This window comes from Parus major, chromosome 2 (genome assembly GCF_001522545.3).
Source record: "Parus major isolate Abel chromosome 2, Parus_major1.1, whole genome shotgun sequence".
NCBI classification, from domain to species: Eukaryota; Metazoa; Chordata; class Aves; order Passeriformes; family Paridae; genus Parus; species Parus major.
In genome coordinates this window covers 18798537-18823435 of record NC_031769.1, presented here as the reverse complement: position 1 = coordinate 18823435, position 24899 = coordinate 18798537, and the positions used below count along the sequence as shown (strand labels likewise).

The window sequence follows — 24899 nt, the reverse complement described above, 5'->3', positions numbered from 1 at the left end:
AAATTAAATATTTCTTGAGTTATCAATCCATATAGTCATAAGGTGAAAAACTATAAAATCAAACCTGTGTGGAGCACAGCTTAGTTCCACTGGCTTTTCTTTTATTTTAAGGTAATGATGCTTTTGATTATTTTTTTCCCATTGGAGTTACTGGAATTGTAACTTCACAGAGTGACCATGCTGGATCAGCCATCAGCCCTGATCATCAGCTTGAGTGGAAGCATGAAGCACAGACCTTCAAAAGCTCTTCATGCAAGTGCATTGTAGATTGGTTTGTCACACCTTTCCAGTAGTCAGGGTGGCAAATGACTCCTATGCATAGGAAAGATGATAATTGTGAGATTCTCTTTAGGGTGGAGCCTCTCTGGTCCAAAGATGGAGCCACCAGGGAGCCCGGGTGTTTCTCTTCACGTCTCTGTTTTGTTTCCTGCATTTGTTTGTGATTCAGGAAAGTACTCATACAAAATGATACACACATTCATGTGTTTTTTTTAAGTAGAGGTGCTCCCTTGAACTGGTCTTGAGCTAAATTGCAGACTAGCAGAAGCAGTGGTTATACCCTTTGGTGTGCTGAGCCTTCAGAAAACAGGAGGGCCTTGGGAAAGGGAAGAAAAGACCTCCAAGTCCCACTGTATTGCTGGAGAATAGGAATGTTGTGGTCAACAGTGTTGTGGTGGCATGAACCCACAAAAATGGATGTTGCCAAAAGAAACACAAAGGACATAAACAAGTTTCTGCTGCAAGCCAGATAGGAGCTCTGATAGCTAACTGCAAATTATAGTGTAAAATTAATATATAACACTCTTTAAAAAGTACAACTATCTTTAAAGTACTCCTCTTATACTTTAGAAGGATTATTATGGTGTGCAAATTGAAGTCTATAATGTTGCAAATCCAAAAATCCTGCCAAGGATGAAGATCCATTTGCTTTATTTGCAATTGGTACTCTAGAGCTCAAAGGGAGCATTGCATTGTTTAAGATACTTATTATGTTCTCATTCCCGTTATATCAAGTAGCTAAAGACAGAGAGAAAACACTGAAGAGAGACTAAATAGTGGCAAAAAAAGAGTGAGATCTCATCTTATACAGATGGGTGTAAACGTTACAGTCTGAGAGAAATCCCCAAAGGAGATAGCCTTGGACAGGTAAAGAAATACACTGACATCTCTCTAAACCAACTGTATGGGGCAGCCCCAAAATACAGGATTCTGGTGATGCATTACAACAAGTTGTCTTGGCTTCATGGGAAATGAGAATCTGAGTGTCTCCATTGGAGTAGGAGTATCCATGGCTAAGCCTCATTTCTTCCCAAGGGTCACAAAGCCAAACATTAAAGCCTTCTGCCTGGAATAACTTTGGGATGGTCAGAATTCTTCTTTCTAGAGAGTTTTTCTCAAATTTCTGGGATTTCATGATATCAGATGTCAAGCCTAGCCTTCCTTTCTTTTTCCTCCCATCTTTCTTAAGATTCTTATCATCTGTTGTGAGGGTCAGGGCTCTTTTGAGTTTTTGCTTCTTATGTAATCTACTGCTTTTGTTTATTGTGCTCAGGACATTTAGAAGTGCCTTTTACTTATGATAAATAGAGCTTAGGAAATGCAATGTGTCAGGTGGAATTTGCTGCTGCAAACACTGTAAGTCCTTGTAAAAGCAGTGAGTGTGAAAATACATCTTCATGAATATGTCTAGTCTGGCATGTCTTCTTTCAAGCAAGGAGAAAAATAAGCAAATATTCCACCTTCCTTCATATACTCTTGTAAAAGAAAAGTAAGCTCCATAATCACTTTTGTTAAGTAGATTCATATCAATATTGTTAAAATAAACTCAACATCATGGTGATGATGTGACCAGTTGTTCTATTAATCCCCAAAGCTCTGTGGCCATACAGATAATTAAGGTGGATATCAGAGGTTCTTGTTGCCTGATGGCTTTTTGCATTACTGAGAAAGAAGCTGATCTCTGAAGCGAATCTCATATGCATGCTGGTTCCCAGTATTCACCACCACGGGATCCACAAATGCATTCCTGTTTTGCCACAGTACTTGCTTATGCAGCTCTAGATATTTTAGCTCCTCCTACTGAGCACTAGAAAAGGCTTAAAAATGCAATAATATACAACTAATTCATTTACATGCAATTGTGCACTTCACAAATGTTGCATGATAATTTTTCCACAGTTTGAAATGTGTGTCATTTTTCAAGGCATGTCCTATGTTTTTTGGCTGACTCCATAAAGAACAGATTCTCGTTCTGCATGTACAGATTTGGTCTCTATCACAGATCCTCCTTGTGACTGCAGTCACACCAGTGCAGGGTAAAACACTGACAAGAAAAAATACAGAGAAATTGGACAAGTCTCTGGTATATAGCTTGCATTGGCATTAGCAGAAGGTGAAAAACTTTGCAAAATAACTCTAGATCATGTGAACTACCTTCAGATTTGTTGCCACTGTATAGAGATACTACATCAAAACAATAGTCTTTCACAAACTTCAAACATCAAAAATAAATCCAGCAATAAAATAATAGATTAAATCATAGTCAAGCTTGAGCTGAGTGCAGTAAAGTTTTATTGCTTTGCACTAGCAAAAATGTGAGGAAAAACATAATTTTTCATATAAAGTCTTAGAACAGAATGAATGATTGCTGCTGTATGACAGAAGAAGATTCAGTTCTGAGCAAAAACCATCATGCTGGGCATGCTAAATCAAACCAAACTCAACTGTATCTTTCTCCACCCCACCTAACGTACTACTGTAAACATAGAAAATTGTGGCTATTTCAGTGCAATTTTTTTTCTGTATTGAAGTAATTAATTTATTCCTGTGGATGTCAGTGATATCTCCTGCTGTGTATTGCTTTTAATTAAAATAGAGTTGTTGCCAACTGAAGTCACAGTCAAGTTCTTCTTTTCTCCCCTTTCTTTACTTTCTCTAGATGCTGTTTGAAATGTAAATTTTAGCAGCACCTGTAGTTTATACCTGAAAGGCATCTTGCCCCTGTTGAAACAACACTTGTGGATTTCCTACTGATAAAAAAGTCTTTTGCTGGATTTTGCATTCTGACCCAGAGTTTCTGCCCATAAGAGCACTTCTCCCTTATCAGTCCCAGTCACTCATGGAAGTGAAGATGTCTGATTCTGACTGGCTAAAACAACAGAAGGGATTGAGTTTTACAGCCTCTGGGATTTGAGAACAATTACTCTCAGCTACTGACAGCAGTGTCAGCATGCCCATTGCTATGTCCCCACTGTAAGTCTGAGCAAGGAAGAAAATAAATGGTTGAGATGAAATTTCCCTCAGCTGGACAAATGATAAGGCAATTCTGCAATTACTTCTCTAATGCACTGTATTAAAAGTAGAAAAACTTGTCCATGCAAAAAGGAAGCCTTAAAACTAAAGAATATTATAGTCTCATAGTGAGCTGTCAGTTTGGCCAAGCCTGGCTCTGTCCTCTGTTTTGTTCCTGCTTTTCTTTTTCTTTTTTTTTTCTTCCTATCCCAATGTTTTAACACCAGTTGCACTCAAAGGACTTAGAGCAGTTTTAATAACACTGTATTCTGAAACCATGGGCCCTCCAAGTTACTGACAACCATATTCTGTATTTAAAATAAAAATCCTTATTATTACAGTCTAATGAGTACTTCTGCTCTTTTTCTTCTTCCCAAGCTAAGAGAGTGTCCCGTTTACTTCTAAAACCTGTTTTCTGACTTATAGAGCCTTTAATTGCCTGTGTAAAGTTCTCTTCTTACTTACAGTTTAAATTTATAGTTAAAATATTTTCTTAAATAGTATTTGTATATTCCTTCTCCTGTCAGCAATCCTCAACAGTGCAAGTTAATTCTGTGGGCAACATTTTTTGTATAGCCATTTAGTTTAATAATCAGGGATGCTATTGATCCCTCCACCACTAGGACAGAATTATTTTCTTAGTGCATAGTCACATTTTAATGCACATTATGAAACATCAAAGTAATGCATATTCAGGACAAAGGTTTAACCAGATTTTAGGTTTCAGTTGAAGCATTTGACATATAAGTGAGAGGAATGAAGCTTTGCAGAACAGAAATTTGTCACAGGAATTGGCTGATTCTTTACAGAGCAAAAGAACAATACTTCTATTATGAAATTTGTATTTACAAAATTCTGAGGGAAAAAATTAAAACTAAAAACCTGATGCAACAATCAGTTTTATTTTTGATACTTGCTTTCTGATGTGGCTTCATTTTAGGAGAAGGTTCTAGACTATATTATCAAGCTCAAATAATATTTAGCCATTGACAGAAATAAGGGAAACATTAGATTTTGGTTAAGGTTCATCTAAAGTTCTAAGTCAAGAAATACACTTTAATTGATTTAATTGCATGGCTGAAGCTTTCCAGGTCTACTTGCAAAATCGTTATCATAACAAAAGTTATATTCGCTCTTATTTTCAATTTTAGGGATGTATAATTATTTCTTGTTCACAGTTAATAATTACTACATCACGTGATTTTTGTTGTATGTGTGATTTCTGGTGCATGACTCATTCAAGAGAAAGAGGAAAAATCTGGGCTCTTCCTATAGACCTGCAAATATTTTTCACAATTTTTGATCAAACTTCAGTTACCTAGTATAGACCTGGAACTTCCAGAGCTAAAACTATGACTAAAAAACATGGTTTTACAGTCAAAGGTGGCATTGCATCAGATTTTCAGCTGTTTCAGGCCCTACCTTATGTTGCCTTAGGCCATGTCAGTTGTACTTCTAACACAGTGGTCCTGCTATCTTTAAGGCAGTGTAACTTAAGTCCAGAAATCTCTGTTGGAATATGGGCTGTTTACTTCTCTGGTGTTTCCAAAATGTTCCAGAGGATTAAACAAATGTCCCATATGATTCCTTTCTACTGCACATCATGAAACTTCAAAAGCTCCAGAGCTCATTGACACTGAATTTTATGGATGTCAGAATTTACAGGATGAGGCAAATTCTTGGAATACAACTTCGTTGCGGGTTATTAAACACAAAGGGGGTTTCTGAAGGGCAGATTACTGGACCCTATGGAAAATGGGGAATTGCCATTGCCTGCTCTGGATCTCCTATGCTTGCTGGGCTTCACACAGACAGAATCATAGGATGTCCTGACCTGGAGGGTGCCCACAAGGATCATCGAGTCCAATTCTCCTTCCCAGTCAGTTCTGAGGACCATATGAAGATGTTTGACTTAAGGGAGTCCAGCTGTTCTTGTGCTTTTTTTGGTATCCATTTACTAGATTAAGGTAAATATCATGTTATTACTTTCATATTTGGGAGCTTGAAGGTTACAGTGGTGACTAAGGATGTATTAGAGGAAGGATCTTGGATATGAAGGATCAGGATATGCTGAAACTGTGCTGCTGCACTGAAACCATTGTGGATATATCTTTTTTTTTTCTATTTAGCATAAAGTTTAGATGTCATATTTTTGTTGTAAGAGAGCAAAACTTTTGTGTTAAATTATATAGCTGATATATTATTTGAAGGCTAGGTTCTATAGAATTTTCTTTCTGCATTTTAATTTACCTTTTTTTTTTTTGCAAAAGTTGTTATTGTTATTTTAAAATAATTTTATTCACAATTTTCAAGAGTTTATTTTAGAAAATTAGCTTGTTACTTTGGAGATGGTGAATGTAATTTATTTTCAGAAAAACCAAATGTATATTTTTCAAACTAAGTCAAGGGAAAAAAATATTTCCTTTTCATGTGATCTTATGAAAATATTTGAACTTTCTCTTCATGTGACATCCTAAAACAAATTAAAATGTCTAGAAATTACTACTAAATTTAGTATTTCACTGAAAAATTTTAATCATTACAAATAAGAGCCAGGAAGTGAATTAGTCTGGAAAGCAGTACAAAACATACATGAAATATTCTAATTCTCTGCTCCTGCTAAATTACTCCAAAAAGCATGTCACCTGCAATTAGGAACAGAATCAGGGATAATCATTAATTTACTCATTAATTTCTGCTTGTCCAGCTGGGTTTTTCACCAGTGATGTCACACATTTTAGCCAGCCAGCAGACTGAAATATCACTGTCTTGTTTTTCAGCCTGCTTCAAAATAGTAAACTAGGCAAACGCCTCATATATCTTTTGCTTTTGAATATACTGATTGCTTACTTATCTCAAGGTCATCTTAACACTTTTATTGGGTCTTGCTGCAATGTTCAGCTGGACTGAATGCATTGCCAACTGTGGAAAAAGTGTTGTAGCAATAAGCCTGTCAACATTTGCAACATTCTCAATTTTAACTCAAGAAGTGATGGGTCTGCTAATAACTCGGGTATAGCTGAAAAGGGAAAAGGCTGGAGGAGAGATTAATTCTCTATTTCCTTTAAGCTTGGAGGAGAGAATGGGAAAGGGAATAAAAAACTAGCTTCCCCACTCCTAAATAAGAGAACTCCATTGTAATCCTGAGTTCATTTCCACATGCTTAGCTATGTTGGCACACAAGGCATTTAATTTAACACATTGATGAGAATGAAACTTTATAGCAAGGAAGGAGACAGGGAACTCAGAATTTAATGGCATCTGCCTTTGAATTTTCTTAATGATAATGTTTTGCTTTTCCATATCCTTCATCACCAACTTCCTAAAGCATATTCCAGAATGGTGAAACTCATGACTGAAAAGAGCTATGAGCAGAATCAACAGACCTTGTACTTTCTGAATTAATTATTTCAGCCACACATACCTCAGCATTTGCTTGCAGGGTTTGCTGAAAATAGATTCAACTTGTGAAGCTGAATAGTAGCGTGGCTGGGAAGGTCTTTCCTTTCCCAGACACTTCCTTTCTGACCCTTTTCACCGTGTTCACCTGGAGTGTCCTCAAGAGAGGAGACTTGTATCAATTTGATCATGCAAAAAGAAGATTACTTTCATTTCTACCCATGCAAAGCAAACAGCCTCAGCTAATTTAACAGCACTCAGCAAATTGTGCATAGCTGGTTGGAGCAGGGAGTGAGGGTGAATACATTACCAAGTTGTTTGTGCAGAGGAATTTGGGTAAGTAACTAAAAAGTTGTCACACTAATCCACACAATTCCAGTTTGTATAGTACCACTCCTTAGGGATAGATTTTCAGGGCTGTAGGAATTCTGCTGACATTGATGGATTACTCGGTGTCTCTCCAAATCTTTCATGTTTCTTTAATATGGGAAAGGCAATTATCTATTATCCCAAAACAGTAACAACATGGCATGTAAACAGATGGGTCCATTGTTTCAGATTTGGTCAGACACTTCCATTGACTCTCTATAAATTTAGTATTTAGGCCAAAGTCAATGATCTGTCCTCATTGTGGTTGTATGAGCTATACAGGCTTTTCAAAGAGAATAATAAATGGGGCTGATGCTCAAAATTCATATCAAGAGGGGGGATCAGAATCAAGAAAGTTCCATTTGTAAAATGTGCATTTGTTCTTCTGAAAGTTCCAGTTAAATGTTTTCAACTGCTGAAGAAAATGCTGCTGAAACACTTTTAAGAGCTGCAGTATTTAATACAAACAGAAATAACTAATGGAAATACCAGAGATTTTTTTGTTTTTTCTTTCTTCTATAACACTGGCATGCATTCATGTGCAGCATGTGTAAGTGTTCACAGACCATCAGCAAAAAACCAGTGTACTTATTTCTGGAAAACAAAATTGGCAATAGGGGATCTTGGAGAGTGTGCAGCAAATTGCAGTGTGAATAACGAAAAAAGAATGGCAAACAGTCCCCAGACCTTTCAGTGGCACAACACTTAACAAAAGTTACAGTGATGTGACAGGGTTACTGGAGGTTTGTTTCATGCATTTGCAGTAAGCTGCATAATTCTTCACAATTTCCTACTAAAATTTTTAAATAAAGCAAAGCATCATTTTCTTAGCATTCTTTCTGTAACCGTAGCAACAGAAGTAGGAAGAGGGAGAAATTGCAGATGGAAATCCTATCTGTCTGATCTCATCTCGGAGGAGCAGTAAATGTCTTGAGGGATAAAATGCCAAGATCTCTCAGAGGTTTCTGCTCCAGTACAGATAGCAAAGCAAGCTGTTTCTCAGATTCTTCCTGCTGCAGGCAAAGTATGGATGCCTCTCTTCTGGTGTATGAAAAGTGTCTTTTAGTGCTAGAACAGACATAATCTGGCTCCAAAGTGCTCCTGCTTAGATCTGGTTTACATAGGTCAACAACATGGTGGGTGTTCATTTTGAGGGTGTAACTTTGGGGGTGTAATATTGGCTGGTACAGTGGAGTATAGCAAGTCTGGTGAGGATGTTTCTAACATCTTCATTCCATAGTCATAAGCTAGTGCCCCAGTGTCCCTATTTTTCTAGAAAACAAAACTGCCAATTCTTTCTTGAGTCAAAATTACTATGTAGTTGAAAGAAACAGAAATTCATTCCTGAGATTTTTTTTTCCAATAACCCTTGAAATAGAATTTTGATTTGCTCATTTAGTCACTAGCAGTGTATACAATGTTGTTTTTTTCTTGTATCAGGCATATTATTCCATCACGTTGGAAATTAAGGTTATTTCTTAAATACACTGCAGAGTTCCTTATATAAAGTTTCAATAAAAGATAATACACATCTGTATACTCTGTATGCAATATATCTGTATGCAATAATGAACATGAATTTCTACAAAATATTAGATTTTGATATTCGATTATGATTGTGATTGCTAAAAGACACTGGAGTCTGTACAAGTGCTTTTCTATTTTGGTTGTAGTTAATATTGAAATTGGAGGTGAAATTCAGCTCTTCAGTTTGGAAACCTAAGTATATATAGATGCTTGTGGCATAGACAAGGAATGTGCAAATTTTTACCAGGGCATGTAGTGGTAGGAGAAGGGGAAATGGCTTCAAGAAGGGAGGTTTAGATGAGGTGTTAGCAAAGCACTGTGCCATGAGGATGGTAAGGCACTGGAACAAGCTGTCCAGAGCAATTTGGATGACTCATCCCAGGAAGACTTCAAGGCCGGGTTGGATGGGGCTCTGAGCAACCTTGTCTAGTGGAAGGTGTCCCTGCCCATGGCTGGAGAATTGAAACAAGATGATCTGTAAAGTGTCTTCCAACACACACTATTCTGTGATCAAAGTTTTTAGAAATTTAAGGTGAAAGGTGCCTGCTACAGATGTCTGACATAATTTTAGGCGGTGGTGATACTGAATGGTCCAGTGCCACTCATGTAGGATAAGGGTCAGCTGTAGGTCCTGAATCATATCTGCAATTTTCAGATGGCCCTGGGTTCCTCCAGTGCTTAGTCAATTAGCTCTCATCCATGGCCAGTACAGGCACTGCAGTCAAAGTGTGTATTTGGATTGTTCCAAAGTGCAGCTGAAGGAGCTGGCAAATCTTCACTGACAGCACTTAATAGATCTGAGGCTCTGGAAAAAAATGCTTACATGCCCAGCTCTTAGGTAGACTGAAGTATCCAACCTGCACACCAAATAACATGCTGCTCATCTACCTATTTTTTTTAACTGAGTCTGAAGGGAAAAGATAGTGGTATTATTGTCATTATTATTATTATTATTATTAATTATTTATTTTTAACAGATACACCAATAAATTGTATCAAGAAAAATTGCATCAAGGTTAAAATGTTGAGATTCCTCCTCTCTTGTCCCTCTTCCTATCTTACTTGCTACTCCACCAACCCCACACCAATAAAATAGATTAATTTGAAACACAAGTAAAATCTCATGTCTTCATCTCTCACTGGATTTCAGTGCTTAGATGTTTTGCATCCCTCTTGTTGCTTGAAATTGTCAAAAGACACCCTTCAAGTTAAAAGCAGTTCTATAGTGCCTTGTGATTGATTTATCTTCTTAGTGTCCTGCATTTAGACAAAAAAACGAAATACAAGTTTATGCAACATTCCACTTTGGATCAGTCTACTCTGGAAGATCAATACAGATTTTGAAGTTATACACAAGAAAAAATAACATCAAAACCAAAACAATGTGTTAGTATAATTTTGAAATATTTTAGTATATTGGGTCAACTGCGCTCTAGGTTAACTTGGAGTACTTTTCAGAGACAACAGAGGGAGGATATTATTTAGCATCCTGATCTTGTCTGGGTAATTGTGAATTGCACAGTGTATTCCTCTTGAAAAAACAGTGCAGATTCTGCAGAAAGCTTGTTTGGAGCACGATGTCAGGCAAAGGCAGCAACTTGGACATGCCTGTCTAGGCAACATGTAACTCATCAAGCATCTCAATTAAATATGATGTCTTAGAGTTGTGGCATGAGAGTTCTCAAGGGATTTATTTATTTTATTGAGCATGACTGCAAGATCTGATAAAGAAGCATTTCTGTGACAAGTCCTTAAGAACTGTGACTGGTGATAGCAGTTTGATAAAACAGTACATAGCATTATTTTTTTAATATTCTTTTGTACACAATCCAGACTAAAATGCTGTTACAGATGTATACAGAAAAATACATGAGAATAAAGAAAAATACATACTCTTTCCAGACAAAAGAGCAGTAAAAATTGCTCGCCTCTTTCATATTCACTGCCTTTCTCTGCAAGCCATGAATGGTGATTTGGAAATTATTGCATGTTGATTTGCAGATTTCAGTCAGTCCCATGTTTTAGTAACTAAAACTTCATGTGTGTTATATGTGAGAGCTAAACTAGGAAGTGCTGTGGCTAAGTAAGTTGCCAGTTTGTTTGCAATCTGTTTAAAACCAGTGCTCCCCAGGGAAGCCATGGTGGTGCAGTTTGTCCTGTGATGCCTGGGTTCCCTGATGGGCATGTCCTGCCTGTATGCTCACCAGCACCCAGCTGGACTGAACAGCATGGCAAAGACTGCTGCTGAATGAAGTGTATGTGAGACACCTTTAAAAGCTCCAGAATGAGCTTTATTCCTACAGGTAAAATGCTGCTGCATTAATTAACTCATGATCCTGCCTGTATCAGCTTTGTATTGATCATACGTGTTCCTACAACTGATTGCCCTACAGTTTTGGCTCAAAACCCTGATGGATCCTTGACACACGATATCAACAGCTCAGGAACTGCATCTCCCACCAATGAGCATGGAGGCAGCTTCCTGCACTGTCCTATGGAAGCTATACAAACAAACTACAAACTATAGCTGCTAATATCAACTTAATGCTTCAGATCTGTAACACTTTCCATACCAATTTATATTTGCCATTTCTGCTCCTCATGTGAGGCCCCAGGGCTGTTGGCTGGGTCTTGGTTGCTGTTTTCCTTGCATCTCTTCCAGCAGAGAACTGCCAAAGAACAGAAAATAAGGATGACTTATATCTCCTGGCATTTGAATATATATTGGAGTAATACATTAGCTACAGAGAGCTTAAAGTTGTTCTGATACCCAGATGGAAAAAAAAGAAGAGGGTGTTATATATTCAGGGGGAGGAAATAATTGCCCAAGTGTGGCTATAAGTAGGTCAAAGTATATATGCTCAGAACCATGCTGTTTCCTGTATTCCACACAGGAAATGGATCTTTAAAAGACTAAAATACTAAATCTCTAAAAGCTAACTTGACAAAAATGTCATTATTTATGGTATTATCTGGAGTCATAAGCCCCAAGAATGGAACTGGTAACAGATGTTGTGTCATAACCACTAATACTCTGTAGTTTAGACCTAGGTTTTTATGTTTGCAGTTTAAGTTTCATGAACCCTTCAGTCATTCACACATATCTAAAAATGGGAATATAAACCCTAAAACCTGTATCATATTTACACCAAAATAAAATTTCTGCTAGACATTTTTTTGGGCATTGTATTGAAATGGTTCTTTTTCTTTTAGTGGAGAGGATGCAGTTAATAAAGATGCATTTTCAGAATGTTATTTCTCAGACTTCTGCTCCAGCAAATCAGGAACAAAACTGCATAATAAATATTTCCCTACTGTAATTAGGTTTTGAGTGACTGGTGATTTGGAATTTTTCCTTTCTTAAGTAAGGCATTACAGAGATTTTTGCTCTTTTTGAAGCTTGTCTCATATGACAAGACAGTCCAAAGGGCTTTATAAGCCTGCTGTAATGACCCCTAAATAGGCTGACAGTTTTATAGCAGTCCCCTAGAGGGAAGCTTCCTTTCAAAAGCAGCTGAATATCATGGAAAAGGCAGTGACTCCACAGTGACTTTTCACAAAGCTGGAAAGACTAAATGGCTTTTTGGATTAATACCAGTTTTATGGCATCCTTCTCTTGCAGAATGTCTGTCAGTATGTATGACTCTCCATTATAGGTGCTGTCAGGAGCTCAGAAAAGTGCAGTTTAAAACCTGGGAGCTTAAGTAGTTACAGAGCTGTGTAAAGCCTTGTGTCTGCATGGGGGAGAGAGATGTGAGATAAATTGTTTGTTTCATCCCAGCTGATGACAGCATTTAGTGTTTACCATAACAACCTCTGGATGTAAATCTGTGAGATTCTGGGCAAAGTAACTTCCATACTGTCCCTAGTGAAAACCTGAGTGTGGGGACTACTGCACACACACAATAGGCTTTCAGGACTCTGCAGAGTACTCATCAAGACCTCCTCTTGGAGAATACAGTGTGAGATCACATTTTAATACCAAAGCACTCAGACACAGAATCTCCTCTTCAGTTAGATCAGGTTCCTCTCATTCATTATTCATTATATTAGCTGCTCAAAATGGGTTTTACTAGGGGTTGTGGCATCAACAGTGATATTCACAAACTGTCCTCAAGTTCTGCTGGTGGTTGATGTCAAGTATGTATGCTATGCCCATATTGCTATATATATGTATATTCCCTTAGTTTTTACCATATCAGACATTAAAAAAAAAAACCAACAAAGACCAACCAAAAAAAGAAAAAAAAAGAAAGAAAATAAAAAAATCCCAAAAACAGCTTGCAGCTTTGTCACTATGAAAGCAGCAAGTCGCTGTAAAAGCGTTTCTCTAAATTGCAGGTTCCCTCAGTAGATTCATACAGAACAAAGGCTTTCGTTAAGAAATTTAACAGCAGAGAGTTTATTCTTGATGCAAAGTGCATATGAAATTGGTAATTCTGATAACCTCAGAGCAATTGAATTTCCTAAGCAGTAGCCTCTCTCTCGCTCTCTCTCCATATACATACATATATATATACACACATACATATACATGTGTATACACATATATATACACATATAGATATATACACATATACATACATATATATGTGTGTGTGTATATATATATATATCTATATATATATATCTCCTCTGTAAGACTTTGATGTTGTTATCCACATGTACCTTATGTACCAAAATTAGAGCTTTCATGTTTTGAGAGGCCAGTTCAAGTTAAGTACTCCTCAGGGTTCTTTGATTATCAGATCCTATAAACCTGTAAAACATAGCATTGCTCTGACTGTAATTACAGTAGTCTGCTGAAATGAGTTATATGGCAGCAGCATGCAAGTGTCTCTTTCCCCATTTTCTCTGGCCTTAGTCTTCCCACTAGTACCCCATCTCAGGATAGGTGATAATTCTGTGTACTGTCTCACCTCCTGTGCTAATGGCAGGTATACTAGGGATATTTTCCATGTGTCCTTGACACCTGCCCCTGTCTCAGTCAGTGTCTTCCTAAAGAAAATGTGAAGAAATGAGGAAAATCAGTTACAGCACCATAAACACTTGCTTCTCCTGCCCAGGTAATGTGAAGTGTGACCATGCATGTCTCTTGCCCCTTCCAGGGCCCAAAAACGTGCTGTTGCGAAGAGGCTTTCCATCACCTGCAGTGCAGAGCTAGCTCAAATCCTATCCAACCTGTCACCTCTGTTCTCCCCCTTGGGCTGTTTTTAGCTGGTGGGGATTAATAATGCTCAGAAATCTAAAAGCAATTTTCTAGCAAAATTCTGAAACAATTCAGAAGTCACTTTTGGCTGTATTTTGCTGACATGATAGGCAGAGGTACCCTAGGAGAGTAGCCAGCATTATATGTGGTTGGGTAAAAATAGGTAAAAATAAAAATAGTTTTGAGGAAGCTTTGGCTGTATGCCTGCAGGAGCACGTTGTTGTTGTTGTCTTATTTAAATAGAAAGGATGTTTTGGTTCTGCAAAATGGATTGCCAGAACTGCTTTATTCCTTAGGGAAATCATTTTAATTACTAGCTTATTTCCTTTCTCTAAGTACCCAAATAAGTATTTCTGTCTTTGCTTTTTTGCTGAAAAGTAGTCTGTTTTAAAATATATAATTGCATGTTTTCTTCTTTCAGTGTTTTCCTTTTAGTCTACAAATGCACCTTTTAGAAAACACAGTTCTCTGATTAATTTCATAGGCTATTAATTTAGAAATTAATATTTCTAAATTTGTATTCAGATTAATTAGATTTTTAGAATAGATAATTTGTATTAATTGGAAATTAATATTTCTAGTTTGTATTCAGGAGTAAAGACTTTCTGAAATCAGTAATAGGTGATAAATTTTCTAGCAGAAATTTCAGTTATAAATAGACTTAGTCTGTGAGTTTGGAAATATTTGAGCAATTTGTTAATGTATTTTTGTTAAAAATCAGATACCAGACCTTCTATTCACAGTGATAAAATCAAGCATCTCTGAAGTGTACCACCGTATCCTTGAGGGCTTCAGAGTCTTTGCATTATGTTGTCATCTCAGTTGAACCTGGAAATGCAATTTCAGTAAGTAGCATATTTAAAAGGACAACAGATATCAAATTAAATGCATTCTTGCTGTCTTTTATTGCATCTGACAGTAACTCATGACACTTGATAAGGAAGATCTGAAGATGAGGATCCTTTTGAGGGGATGATTGATCATTTTATTGATTGATTTTTCATTGATAATGTCACAAACAATGTTCCAGTACTCAGAGCCAAAACAGTCTGCTGAAATGTAATGGCCATCTGGTTGACTGATCCATAATAATTTGTCTTGTGGATGTCCCTTCTTTCCCTCCCTCCCTCCCTTCTTTCCCTCCCTTCTTCTTTCCCTCCCTTCTTCTTTCCCTCCTTCACAGAGAACAAGACTTTTTCTACAACATATTATTGTGCAACAACAGAACTCATTCCTGGCTGTGCCAGCTGCTTTTTCTCTGGTTGAAGTTATTAGTTTTCTTCAAATGCAGCCTTACACAGGGAAAACTTGAGAGATGGCAGGACTTCTTGTTCAGTAATGTCTGTGGTTTGGATCAAATCGAATCCAGTATTTAAAAACAAAATATTCATGCAGTTGGATTCAACAGCAACTCTTACTCCTAAATCTTGTTTGATAATACCCTTTGTCTCCTAGAGATTTATATTACTTTTCGAATTCTTTTAAAGAAAAATTGTGAAAAGAATCAAATCTAAAAAGTCTCATGTTTACCTATGTGATTGTATCATCATGGTGTCTTCATTGAGAGGGAACTGCATTGTTTCATGATTGTTTTGGTACTGTTTTCATGTGTATCTTTGAACAGAATTCCAGTTAATAATTTGAACTAATGCCAAAGATATAGTGTAGTTGCTACTTTTAAACATCATATAGTTACTTTATGGTGTCTTGATTGGGAAAGATCACACCACACATTGGAAGCCTTATCTGTTAAAGGACATTAGGTACTGATGAAAGGAGTATATGATGTTTGGACAGTATTTGGGATTATCTGTATATATAATGTATGGAATGGATGTTAAGTCTTTGAATTTGACAAATACTGAACACCAAGTATTTAAAGAAGGCTTTATCTTCAGCTGTACTGAGCTGTGCATGTACTCAGCTTTCCTTAAAAAATCAGTTGTGTTTGGAGAAGTATGGGAATATATTCAAAGTGACATCAGATAATATCCCTTGTGAAAGCTAAGAAATTAATCTCTACAATCAACAGTAAGATGGCAACTCAGCATCAAGTATTGCCTGAGGTTAAAAATAACTTATTTCCCCAAAAGGAACGTGTTATGAGAGATGTTATAATAAATATTCCCTTTATACTCACAAAGGTTGCCAACAGTAATCCTCATAGCTGGTGCGAAGAATATCTGGAAAAATCCTTTGCTTTAATGTTGTACTGTTCTGTAGAAGAAAGGTGCTAGGTACTCATATACAAACAGAATTTGGACAGAATTGCACACCTAGAGATCCAGTGGGAGATAATGCACATATCCCCCAAATACCTGAAAAAGGAAGAAAAGAGAAAGGTTGTCCCGAAGCAGTAAGGGTTATGTTCTCTGCTTCCTCTGCATGTCCTTCTTTTCAGTAACATGCTTCTGTCTCACTAATAGATACTGAAAAGTATGTTTCAGTTTCTTTCTCTTTGTAATTGTATTTTTACATAATTCTAATTATCACAGGATAATTAGACTCTAAATCAGTCTCATATAACTATTAAAATTATTTTCTTCTTTGAATACTTTACATGCAAATTCAGTAAAATTTCTTAAACATTTTTCCATCTTCTTATGTAGTACCTACCTGCAGGGAATGGAATATATTGTGAAGCAGGTACAATCAGCCAAAGAATATAAACAGATCTGACAGATTGAAAACTCGTAGGTATCTAATAATACCAATAAAATCATACTTACTGAAGAACCCAAGAATTTCATTTCCATGGTAATGCAAATTAGGAACTATGAAAGCAGTGACTTGGAACAGAAGCTGGATTCTAACCTTACTGAGAGCTCCCAAGCTGCTCACATCAACTTCAGTAGTTACCTGTTAGCTTTTTGTTTCAGATTGTAAATTTACAGGTGGGATTAAGAAAAACTCGGATGAGAGAGAGAACTAATTAATGGTGTATTCATAAAATACATCTGCATGAAGGCTATGAAGAGGAATTCTGCCTTCCTTCTATCATTCAAGTAGGAGTGAATTTGTTTCCTTCCAGGATGGATAAATAATCTAAAACTATTTAATTTGAATTAAAATACAAAACAAGACTTTTTGTACACAAAATTTGGTAGACATAAGTAATTCCTCACAAAATGCCAAAATCTGGAACTGAAGTCTATAATTAGTTTCATTTACAATCTGTATGATGAATCTGCTTTAAGCATAGATCAAGATACCATTTAAAACATTCTTAAAGAGCTACCAACTAGGCTCAGTGCTAGAGACTTCTAGTTGTGGAGGTGGGGGCTTAGGTACTAGAAATTAAGTGGGGTAGCTTTATTAGCTATAAAAAAATTGAAATGCAAAAAAAACTTTCCACAGTTTCTACAACAGTTTAAATATTGCATGCTTATCTGAAACAAACTGTTTTAGCAATTATTTTTTATTTGTCTCTGGAGCTTCTTCCTTGAGATTTTGTATGCCTTAAATGTGACCATTATTTACTGAGGAAATTTTTCCAGACCGATAAATTGGACTGGGAATATATTTATTTGTTTTCAAAACCTTTTCATTTGCAGTACCTCTATTGTGTACATGACAGCAATAACTGTTTCTGTTGACTATTAAAGGAGGAAAGAATTTGGTAAGGTGGCTGGCTTTTGTCATCTTCCTGACAGTATAGTTTTAATTATGTTTACTTGTGGAGTAACCTAGAGCTGGTGAAGCTGTTAGAAGTTGCTTCAGAATTGTTACTGAGATTTACTGGACATATAAAGTACATCCTGGCATGCAGAGTACAGCAGAAGACACCAAAATTGTCAAGGAGAAAATAACCTGGTTATATCTGCAGCAGCTAAAGATGCATCAGTAATGATGTCAATGTAGGGTCAAATCCAGCTGGAACATCATTTATGGTCAATATGTTCAATCTAGGACATGAATGATGTCATGAAAATACAAGTCCTTGCCACAAAAGTCTCCAGCTCAGGATCGTGTCAGGAGGAGTGGGTTGTGTGAGATCTGGGGTTGTGGGGATGGGATGTCAGGTCTCTGTGCCAGTGTGGCCTGATTTGAGGGTACTCATGTGGGACTGACTGGATACAGGAGGTACAGCAGGAGAGGAACGTCTCCATCACCAGGGTAAATCCAAATTCTAAGTCTTCAATTTTCTGTGGTACTGTTTATTTTCTGAGTTTAATTTTCAAACTCTATCATCAAGGCTTTGGGAGGCTTTTTTACTTTGTCGTAGAAGGGAGGAGGAGACAAGGATAGAACTAAAATTCTAGCATGTACTACTTTTATAGTATTACTTGTAGCTATTCAGCAGAAAGCTGGCAATGCTGTTGATTTAAATATTTTGTGGTTGCAACAGTGTGGTTTGAGTAAAGGAAGACTGGGAATCTGAGAGGAGTTTAATTTCTTGCCTCAGACCACACACTGTTTTTCTTTTTTTTTCTCCTAGATAGGCGGGTAGAGACCTTCACGGTAATTTACCAGTAATCTCAGTAAAATTTGCTGTGATCAGAGCAGGACAGCAACTACTGATTTTTTTAAAACTACAAGAATTAGGAAGATTTCTTCCACAAATATGTGTATATTTGTATTGGAGGGACAAATCTACAGTAAACCAAACTTTTGGAGATTTAAAATAAAATAGTATTGTAAACCTACAGCTATTAGGAATGTTTTGATTGTTCTTAAATAGAATAGTCTAGTGAATTACGTTCAGAAATGTTAAAAATGACAATTTTTTAGGGTGTTATCCGTTCTCATGGCTTCATTACACACAATAGAGTGTGGCCATTGTTACGAGAACTGTTCATCCTGCCTCAAAAGACATCAAGCGTTTTGCCGTAGATTTCACTGATGTGGTTATTACACAACCTGCATGATTGGTGTTTGGGATAGTGAACATTATAATCATAATATAAGATGATTGTATGAGATAACTACCTTGTCAACTGCTAGTGGTTAGGAGCAGAGCTGTCTGCAACATAATTACAATTTTTACTTTTTTTCTTTCATTTCTGAGTTTCTTTGAAGAGCAACAGGACACAGTATTTCAAGGGTGAGTTTTATATAAAACTAAGGTATATCTTCATTAAAATCTGGTTTTTTCTGTGTTTTTTTCCCTTTTTCAGGAGGACACAGATCATAATTATTATACATCAAGGACATATGGCCCATATGATTCTACCAGCCGGGATCTGTGGGTCAATATAGACCAAATGGAGAAGGACAAAGTAAAGATTCACGGGATCCTTTCCAATACCCATCGTCAAGCAGCAGTGAGTTATTTTATCATTGTCTTCTTTCACTAACATGGATATTTTCCCCAGTGACCCACACAGCAGCAATACTAAGTACCATGACTGTTGTTCACAGAGCTATATCTTTGAATTCTAGTTAAGCTGTGTAAGTCTTTACACTATTGTTATCAAATGATTCCTTGAACTTTTTGAACCTTCTGTAACAGTCCTGCAGAGATGCCTCTTCAAATATATTAATATTTTTCCTCTGTTCTTAAGAATCACAAACTATCAAATTGTAAACTACTCACGTTTCTGAAATCAGAGGGGAATTTTGCCATTGAGTTTAACAGTAAAAGAACTGGGTTCAGGATGAAGTCTATGAAGTTTTAACTCTCTCATGTGTATGTGGTATTTTTGCATTCCTGTTTTATATGTGGTGTCATGCTTATATTTCCTTTTGGGGAAACTGATAAATCTCATGAGAATGTCATATTGTAACAGAAATAATGTGATCACAATTTTAGGTTATCAGTAAATAAATAAATTGAAGTGTGAATGACAATCATATTTAACCTATTGTAGTCATGCTGCTGGTAAAGTGGCTATGAAAATAATGGGCTTACACCCTTAGAAATGGAATCAAATAATATATGATTTAGAGATTGTATTCTTGGTTCTCACCTGTGACTAGAAGTTGCATACATAGAAGAGCCAATATTACCATAGGTTAAATACAAAAAATTACAGCTGAGAACTATAGTTGAAGAGACTTGTTTCATACATTCAGTAACTTATCTCCAAAAAAAAAGTCCTTAGGTTTTACCAGCTTAAAACAAAATCTAGTGAATGAATGCTTTACTTAAAAGTTGTACAGTTTTTAGAGATGCAGGCGTGTTTAACAGTTTTAAAGCTGAGATAATGCCCAAGTTGAATTCATCTTTTCCTTTGTTAATCTGTTTTCTCCCTGGCCCAAGCCAGGTGACTGCTCAGAGGAATGCAAGAGTCAGCAGAAAGAAATACTGTGTTATTTAAGTCAGAATATAAAAAGCAGAGAGAGATGATAAATCCAGCACATGTAACTGATAGAGAGTCCAATTCAAAAAATATATCCTTCATAGTTAAAAGACTTTAGGCAGTCAGGAATAATATAAATGCAGAGGGTTCAGACAGTTATATATCTTTGGGGTAGACTTAATAAAAGTATATCAGCTATTTTCTTAAGACAATTTGATTCTAATGAGAAAAAAAAGAACCTCAAGGGTACATACAAGTGAGGACCTCTGTTTTGACTTGTCTACTTCATGTGGGATCCTTGTGTCTATGGTGAGGGAAAAAATGGAAATATGCCAAAAGAAAACGTAATAAATAAATTAAAATTTTTAAACCATGTTTAATGATTAGTAAACGTAATACCCTTCCATGTCTTTGTTGTAAGCACTTTTTTTTTCCAATTAGATCCCTGAGATTATGCAGCTAAAATGTCCATCCCAAGGGGGACATTTTGTTGAAATTATTAAAGTAGAGGCTAGAACAAGGCAGTATTTTTGGTCTGGTATAGAGGATTTTGGATCAGTGTAGAGGACCATTCAGCATGACAAATGGAACCTTCAACTGTTTCTCCACAAAGCAAGTGGTTTTCACCTTTCTTCTGGATGTCAAGTGCCCCCTCTGCCTTTCTGCCAGCAGAGAAGGCTCTGGTCCCTGTTTAGCACACTGATATCCATTTCTTTTCATGCTTACCCTAATCTCTTGGACTTTGAACTTGAGTGGCTGCAGCCATGTCCACTGCATAGAGTTTTAAAGACCCCTTTTTCAGATCTGTTTTATGTCACCCTCCAAAGGTTGGAAAAGTACCAGAGAGTCATCCTGTAAGGTTTTATTCCTTATTTATGCATCTATAATTAATTTTTTGTATGTGTGTTTCCAAATAAACAACATCCTTATGTACTACACAACAAAGGTGTTTAACAGAGAGAGGTGATCTTTATAACTGTACAAGTACAAAGTTATATATTTTGAGATCATACATACCTCAGCAGCAATCTCTTACCTTCTCTCCTATAACCTTCGCCATTACTCTTTTTAAAAGGCCATTTTGCATATCTTGCTGTGACTTAATGATTTACATTAAATTTTCTAAACGTCATTCTCCAATTTGACAATAGAACCAGGAGTTAAATTATTACATGCTAAATATTAAGGAATCTATTTATGATGTCAGGGATTCTTTGAATGCTAACAATTTTACACTCAATTTGTGTGTTTTCCTTCATTTGGAAGTAAATAATCCTGGGAGTTCCCAGAAGCTGTCAGTTGGTTTTGCTTCTACAAGTCATAAAGACTGGAGAGAATCCTGGAGAGGATCCATGAGATGGTTTGACTTTATAAACAGCATAGTAATTGTTTATGGCAAGTAGCAAACATATATTAATGGAACGATTAAAATGTCTAACATTACAGGATTTATAACACTAGTAGTAAGGGTGTTTTTTCAATATATTTCCAACATCATCTTAACCATAAAATAAAATTTTAGAGGTGGCTTTGATATTGTGTGTTTTGATTAGATATCTAAGAGTTGATTACTCGAACACTGAACTAGAATACAGGATACATCATACTTGGGAACTCAACTCTTTACAGGAACTCAACCATTTCTTCCAGTCCATTCTATCATTTATGCATGGGGAAAATATTTTTATTTCAATTAATTAAAAATTCTTATATTCTTTCTTAAAAGTGAGATATGCTTTCTAGCATCAAAATAAAAGCAAAATTTTAGTGACTGTTAGAATATTGTTTCTCAAAATAATACTGGAATCATGTACTGTTCTTACAGTATTATGCTAAAAATTTGGCTATGTCAAACATTTGTACATTGTTAGAACTTAAAGTATCACGTTTTGACTTAAGTCAGTGGGAGGTCTATATCTGGCCTGTGTGGGAATGGGATCCAGCTTTTGTTGCAAACATCTTTATAGTAATGTTTAAATTATGGAAATTTAGAAGACAGATAAGAGTGGCACGGTTTTTACTTGAAGTGGTTTAATGGTTACTATGATATAGAAAGTTAAATAATTACCTAAAGAATAGGTAAAAGGGAGGGTGGCATATAAAGGAAAGAGGGAAAATTGGTAGTTTTAATGGAGTTCTTGAAATTATGTTTGGTAGAGCAAGGACATAATTTAAATGGAGTGCATTCATAGATGTAGCATATACTTCAGCAGTGAAAGCTGTAGAACATGGTAAAAGAACATTTGTGTGATTAATTCATGTGCTGTCTTTTGCATATGCCATTTTTGATTAGAAATGTTCAGTTGTACATCCATATTTATGTATATACAGAAAAGGTCATTAGAACCTACCCAGTCCAATTAACACATTGCAAATGGATGTTGCATTCTAATTAAAAACAAACAAAAAATGTGCTAATAAATCCTGTCAATTCTGTCTTCCACTTAAATGGAAAACAAATCTAATTTAAAGTTACTGTAAGTCTTCAACTGCTAATTTCATGCTAAATAATTCTTTAAACATTTCTGGTTGATGTAAATATAATTCTTCCTGAGAGAAGTAGTATTCAGATACAATCTGAAAATAATAAACACAGGACAGAAGTAATGGTAGGGAAAACAAAGACAAAAGAGTACTTTTCTCCCTTCCCTCCTCCTTTTTTAAAATGTGTGGGCTGTTGTCCTTTCTTAAGTGAAGTCATCAAAAGTTACGGTTGGGGGTGAGTCACCAACAACCCATCTTCACACCAGTTTCTGCTGTAGTAAATCCTCCAAAAGAAGGAATAATGGACTGTATGCTCATTTCATATTTAGTATTTTGGCCACTGTGGAAGAGATGTGTTTTTAATGGAAACATTAAAATTAATTTAAGCAGTGGAGATTTCAGCACTTTTATTATTTTTATATTTAACTTTTATTATTATTTATATTTAAACTGTGGAGATTTCAGCCATTGCCACTAATTTATTCAGAGTTTAACCAGGTAACACACAAGGTGATAATTATGAGTGGCCACATTCACTGAACTTTGGGAAAGGAATGGAATAGATGGAAAAAGGTAAAGCCATAGGTAGAGAGGTAAAATGAGTTTGACTTTGAATGTTGCTTTATGGTGAGCTTAGTTGAGGAGAAGAGTTCCTTCCCCAAATTACAATTCTCTGCTATGAATTTAGCTGATAGAGCTGAATCACTTGCAGGCAGATGGACAGAAAAAAAAGAAAAGGTTCTTTTAAAAATTTTATTTATTTATTTTATTTTGGAATAAGTAGGTTAAGTAGAGTTTCTGTAGAATATTTCTTTTCACCTCATTCCATCTCCTTGCTGACAGTATAGTTTTAGGAAATTGTGTCATATGGGTTCAATGGAGGAATTACCTTCCAGTGAGCAGCCTTCATCACACAAGCACCCAGGCAGCAGCAGCAGCATGTCAGGGACAGCACTTGAATCTGAAGGCTTGTGTGAGATCTCATGGCAGAGCAACAGAAAGCCAGCAGCCAAGGTAGCAGGCATCCTGTAAAACATAGGTATTGCTAAGGCTTTAGATATTGATGGGTCCTTTTAAGAAAGAGGTTAAACCGACAGTTTTTTAAGGAGAAATGCTACAAATCTTTTATTAATTTTATTCTTGTGATTGAGATACAATGTCTGTTCATGTATTTTCTTTTCTGAAGTTTTCTGTTATAAAGATCCACTGCTTCAAGTGTTTAAGTGCTCCTCAGAATTCTTTCCAGTTAGCTACTGGCAATTCCAAATTAAGAATAACAAGGTTCCAGTGAAAAATAAAAAGCAATGAAAGAGATATTTGAAGTGGATGACAGTTCATCTTTTTTTCCTTTACTGTTATGCTCAATATTGATATTATTTTCTGCTGTTATTCCTTTCAGAGAGTGAATCTGTCCTTTGATTTTCCATTTTACGGACATTTTCTACGTGAAATTACTGTAGCAACTGGGGGTAAGTGGCTTTCTAACCATTTACTTTGAGTAAGATGAGAAGAGTTTCTCACAGCTATTTAAAATACTGTTTTTTTCCCCTGCTTGAGTATGTCAAGAGATAAACTGCAGCTTTTATTTAGGAAATTTTCCTGTTAACAAAAAGAAAATCACAAAATATCAATATGATGAAAAACCTCCATCAGTGTAAGCTGAACTGTTATAAACCCATTTCATTTACAGCACTAATCCTTTTCTGTTCAGATATTTCCCCCGGAGCTCAGGTGTATGTGTTGCCCTGGAGGAGAGAGTGCTAGAGGCAGAACAAGGAAGGAGACAGGGTTTGCCTGCATGAGGGGAGAGGATTTCCTGCCCAAAAATGAGAAGTGCTGTTCAAAGTATGGCACATGTCACCTGTAAGGCAAACCCATCACAGTGCATTGTCATGGTGTATAGTACAGCCTCTGAAAATGTACCATGGCCTTCCTCTCCTCTCTCCATGGGAAGAGTGGGGTGAGAAGGGAGGTAGGGCCAGCTCGAGTCTGGCAGCTCTGGGCACCACTGGTGGCTCATGGTTGGGGTTCTCCCTCCCACTGCTGCAGGCTGCTGATTGAGCAGGCATCAACCCCTTCTGTTCCCCTCCCACTCCACCTCCTTGAAGGACAATTTGATTCTAATGAGACGAGGAAAAGGAGATGATGTGGAAGACAATAAAAGAGAAAAATAAGGAGAACAAGTAATAGTAAAATGAAAACAGGGAGACAAAAGGCAGCATCATGGAGAGCACACCCAGAGGATCATCTGGTCCTCGAACGTGTCCAGCAAGTTCATGGACCCTGGCTGGTCATGCTCAGCAAAGAGATGTGACAGGATAAGCAGGTAGAAATAGGAGCCACAATTCTACCCTGTCCCTGACCAAAATTTCTCTTTC

At 36.5% G+C, this 24899-nt stretch overlaps 1 protein-coding gene across 2 annotated transcripts in view; it reads left to right on the top strand.

Moving 5' to 3' along the window:
* PLXDC2 (plexin domain containing 2) overlaps positions 1-24899 on the top strand; it is a 253479-nt gene that overhangs the window by 117327 nt on the left and 111253 nt on the right. For both annotated transcript variants that reach the window (XM_015619087.3, XM_015619088.3), the window contains exons 3-4: positions 18913-19059; positions 23921-23990. In XM_015619087.3, coding sequence (XP_015474573.1) covers positions 18913-19059; positions 23921-23990 — 217 coding nt within the window. The remainder of the gene's footprint in view (positions 1-18912; positions 19060-23920; positions 23991-24899) is intronic.